This window comes from Cariama cristata, unplaced genomic scaffold (genome assembly GCF_000690535.1).
Source record: "Cariama cristata isolate BGI_N322 unplaced genomic scaffold, ASM69053v1 scaffold34212, whole genome shotgun sequence".
In the NCBI taxonomy this organism is placed as follows: domain Eukaryota; kingdom Metazoa; phylum Chordata; class Aves; order Cariamiformes; family Cariamidae; genus Cariama; species Cariama cristata.
Window position 1 is genome coordinate 3,610 of NW_009604991.1, and position 3,523 is coordinate 7,132.

Genomic DNA, 3,523 nt, shown 5'->3' on the forward strand with positions numbered 1-3,523 from the left:
CTTGCAGCGTGGCAGCGTGCCCTCGTCGTGGCCCTGCACCACTGACCGTGGGGTCTGGTCCTGGGATCCAGCCCTGCTGATGGGCACATAGAGCAGAGATCCAAGCAGGGATGTGGTGACCTCCATCGCTTAGGGGCAATGTGGTGTCTTTGAGGAGCAACAGCCCACTGGATGCTCTTATTTTCCACCTGAGCCCATACTATGGCTGTTTTTCCCCTTCCCCAGGCCCCTGCCACCCCAATCCTTGCCACAACAATGGTGAGTGCCAGCTGGTCCCGAACCGGGGGGACGTCTTCACCGACTACATCTGCAAGTGCCCTGCGGGGTATGATGGGGTACACTGCCAGAACAGTGAGTACAGTGGGGTGGGAGGGTTGGGGGGGGCTGCTCTGCCACTAAGGGATTGCGGACCCCCTGCGGCTGTGTGGGGCAGTGGGCTTTGTTGAGGGCTGTAGGCTGGTTTGGACCTTGCAGGGTGGAAGGAAGGACGATGGCGCGGGGACATGACAGTGTCTTAGCCTTGCTCTGCATTTCTGGAGAGACATGGTGCTTTGAGTATGGGACAAGGGGTGCCTTGAGGCTCAGCCTGCTCCATATAAGCTCCCAACCTTGCTGTGGCTGCATGTTCCAATGCACCACATGGCTGCAGTCACTGGGGACCAGGCTTAGGTGGCTCCTTGGGTTACAGCTTTAACCCATGCCACTGTATCAGTGGGAATGCTGCTGTGGTCCTTGCTCAGGGGATGCCTCTCCCCTCTTATTGCTGCACTGAATGAGGGGTCTCCTCCCCGGGTCTGGCTTTGGGGTCACCTCCTGAGCTCCCCAACTCTGTCTCCTAGACAAGAACGAGTGCTACTCCCAGCCTTGCAAAAACGGAGGCACCTGCCTGGACCTGGACGGTGACTACACCTGCAAGTGTCCTTCTCCATTCTTGGGGAAAACCTGCCAAGTCCGTAAGTCCCTGGCATGAACTGTACAGAAATCTCTTTCCTCCCTGTTCCCCATCACCAGCGTGCCCAGGAGAGATCTCACCAGCTTGTTTAGGGGATCTGGAGGGCAGCCATGGGTGCCTGTGTCCTGGCTGCCCTTGGTGCCAGTAAGCCTGGTCTTGATGGAGGGAACATCCCCAGGGAGATGCCGTCTCCTCTCTAGGGGATCCCCAGAGCAGCCCTTTCCCTGCTCAGACCTCTGTGCTGTGAGAGGGGCTGATGCATCGTGTGGTTTTGGCTGAAGGCTGGAGACATGGGGAACACCTGAGGGACAGGCAGATCCTAGCGGTGGCCTCCATTTCCTGCCCTGTCCCCAGACAAGAGGCAAATGACCCCCTGTTTTTGCTCCCTGGTCACCATGTGTCTTTGGTGCTGATGTCCCCACTGCCCCCAGGCTGTGCTGTTCCCCTGGGCATGGAAGGAGGAGCCATCTCCGATGCCCAGCTCTCTGCATCCTCTGTCTACTATGGCTTCCTTGGCCTCCAGCGGTGGGGGCCAGAGCTCAACAACCACGGCATCGTCAATGCCTGGACCTCTAGCAACTATGACAAGAGCCCCTGGATCCAGGTACCCGTTGCAGGACTGGGAGCACCGGTGTAGTGGGCAGCCTTGGTAGCCATGACTGGTCTTACTGGGCTGCTCTCGTGGGATTTCTCTGCTCCTGGTAGCAAATGTGGAGCTAAATTGCTGCAGCATGTTGCCACCTGGGGACATCCTGTGATGTGCCTGGAGAAGGCAAGGTCCCTGGGGGGGGAGATGGGGACCTGGGATGGCAGTCCCCACTTCTTTGCCTACCCTTGGATGTGAGGCTGGAGGGATGGAGGACTTTCACCCCGAGGAAGTCACAGCGCTCTGGGCAGCCCCTGTCCTGCTCCTGATGCTGAGCCCATCCTCCCAGCCAGGCTCAGCGGCACTGAGCATCCGCACTCAGGATCTCCTCTCCCTCCCAGGCCAACCTGCTGCGGAAGATGCGACTGAGTGGGGTCATCACGCAAGGTGCTCGCCGTGTGGGCAAGGCGGAGTATGTCCGTGCCTACAAAGTTGCCTACAGCCTGGACGGGCGGGAGTTCACCTTCTGCAAGGACGAGAAGCAGGACGCGGACAAGGTGGGCTGCGATGCTTCGTGCAGGGGCCGTGCTGGCTCCCCCCCCCCGGCAGTGCTGCGGGCACTGGGCTGGCTGTGGGCTGCATCCCAAACTGTCCCTCTCTTTGGGAAAATGCTTTTGACCTGGGTCAAAGCTATGTTGGAAACTGCCCTAGCAGTGAGATGGCACAGGTGGTTCCAGTGCCGGGCAGTACTCTCTGGTTCTGTTTAATTGACCATAATAAGCATAACCAAAGAAGCAGCGCTGACTTATTTAGGTCATTCGGATAATATCTTTATTGCTGACACACGGTGGGAACTGGGCATGGTCTGGAAGTGCTAGCGAACGGCTTATGTGGCTTGGTGCTGTGTCTGCACTGAGCATGAGCCGACAGTGTGTCTCACTCTCAAAGCAGGAATACTTACTGATTGCAGTGCACTCCACTCTCATTTTTTTTTGGTGAAATGTCTCCTGGTTGCTTTTTGAGCATCCAGGGAATGACTGGGAGTATCTGCCTTGCTTTAAAAAATAGAAAAGTTTCTTTTGTTTCTGCAGCGGTGGAAAAAATGCGTGAAAACACAACCTGACTATTGTGTTAAAAGGAAAGAAGCAAGCCACCTCTCTGCTTGTCACAATTTGAGGAGCATTGTTGTAGTGGGAGGGAGTAGGTGTTGCTGCATGTGTGGCTCCATGGGGCAAGGACAGAGCAGGGAGCATTGCAAAGCTCTGTCGAGAGTGTTGGCAATGCTGCAAGGTCATGCATGCACTGCTCCAGGGCACGAAAGCAGAGCCCAGATTCCCCTGCTTTTGCAGTTGGCGTTGCTGAGGTCTGTCTGTCTTCTGGGCAAGAGATTTTGTGCATGAGGCTGCAGGGGAGCTGGGGCACTCAGCCCTGCTCGCCCTTGCAGATTTTCCAGGGGAATGTGGACTACGGCACCATGCAGACCAACATGTTCAACCCTCCCATCACCGCCCAGTTCATCCGCATCTACCCCGTGATGTGCTACCGTGCCTGCACGCTGCGCTTTGAACTTATCGGCTGTGAGATGAATGGTAAATGTCGGTGACTCTCCCCTCTCCAGGGACCGCAGGGCAGGAGGTGACGCGGGGCAGGGCATCACCCCTTGTACTAGTTCTGATCCCCTGGGACAGGGGATTTGTCAGTGCTTGTTTTTCCTCATGCTGGCTACGTGATGCCTGGAAATACCCATGGGTGCTTTTGGGGAGCACAAGCCGTTAATCCCATCAGCTCAGCTGGGCTCGAGCTGCATTCTCACGCTGCTAACACCTTCCCAAGCTGGTGTTTTTTACTGTGCTCCCTCCCTGTCTAAGCTGTGAACCGGCTGCTTTTCCTGCTGGAGAGCTTGAAAAGCACCGGGGGATCAAAGTCCTCTGGGAAAGGTGAGGGATGATTAGCCTGAGCCCTTTCCCTATGCCTCCCGCATTCCT

The 3,523-nt window shown here is 56.7% G+C and overlaps 1 protein-coding gene across 1 annotated transcript in view; it reads left to right on the forward strand.

Moving 5' to 3' along the window:
* The window catches only part of MFGE8 (milk fat globule-EGF factor 8 protein), a gene marked incomplete at its 5' end in the record, with an annotated part of 6,165 nt that overhangs the window by 199 nt on the left and 2,443 nt on the right, over positions 1 to 3,523 (forward strand). Inside the window, 5 exons of the mRNA XM_009695796.1 lie at positions 226 to 351; positions 840 to 953; positions 1,384 to 1,556; positions 1,940 to 2,095; positions 2,983 to 3,127. Coding sequence (XP_009694098.1) covers positions 226 to 351; positions 840 to 953; positions 1,384 to 1,556; positions 1,940 to 2,095; positions 2,983 to 3,127 — 714 coding nt within the window. The remainder of the gene's footprint in view (positions 1 to 225; positions 352 to 839; positions 954 to 1,383; positions 1,557 to 1,939; positions 2,096 to 2,982; positions 3,128 to 3,523) is intronic.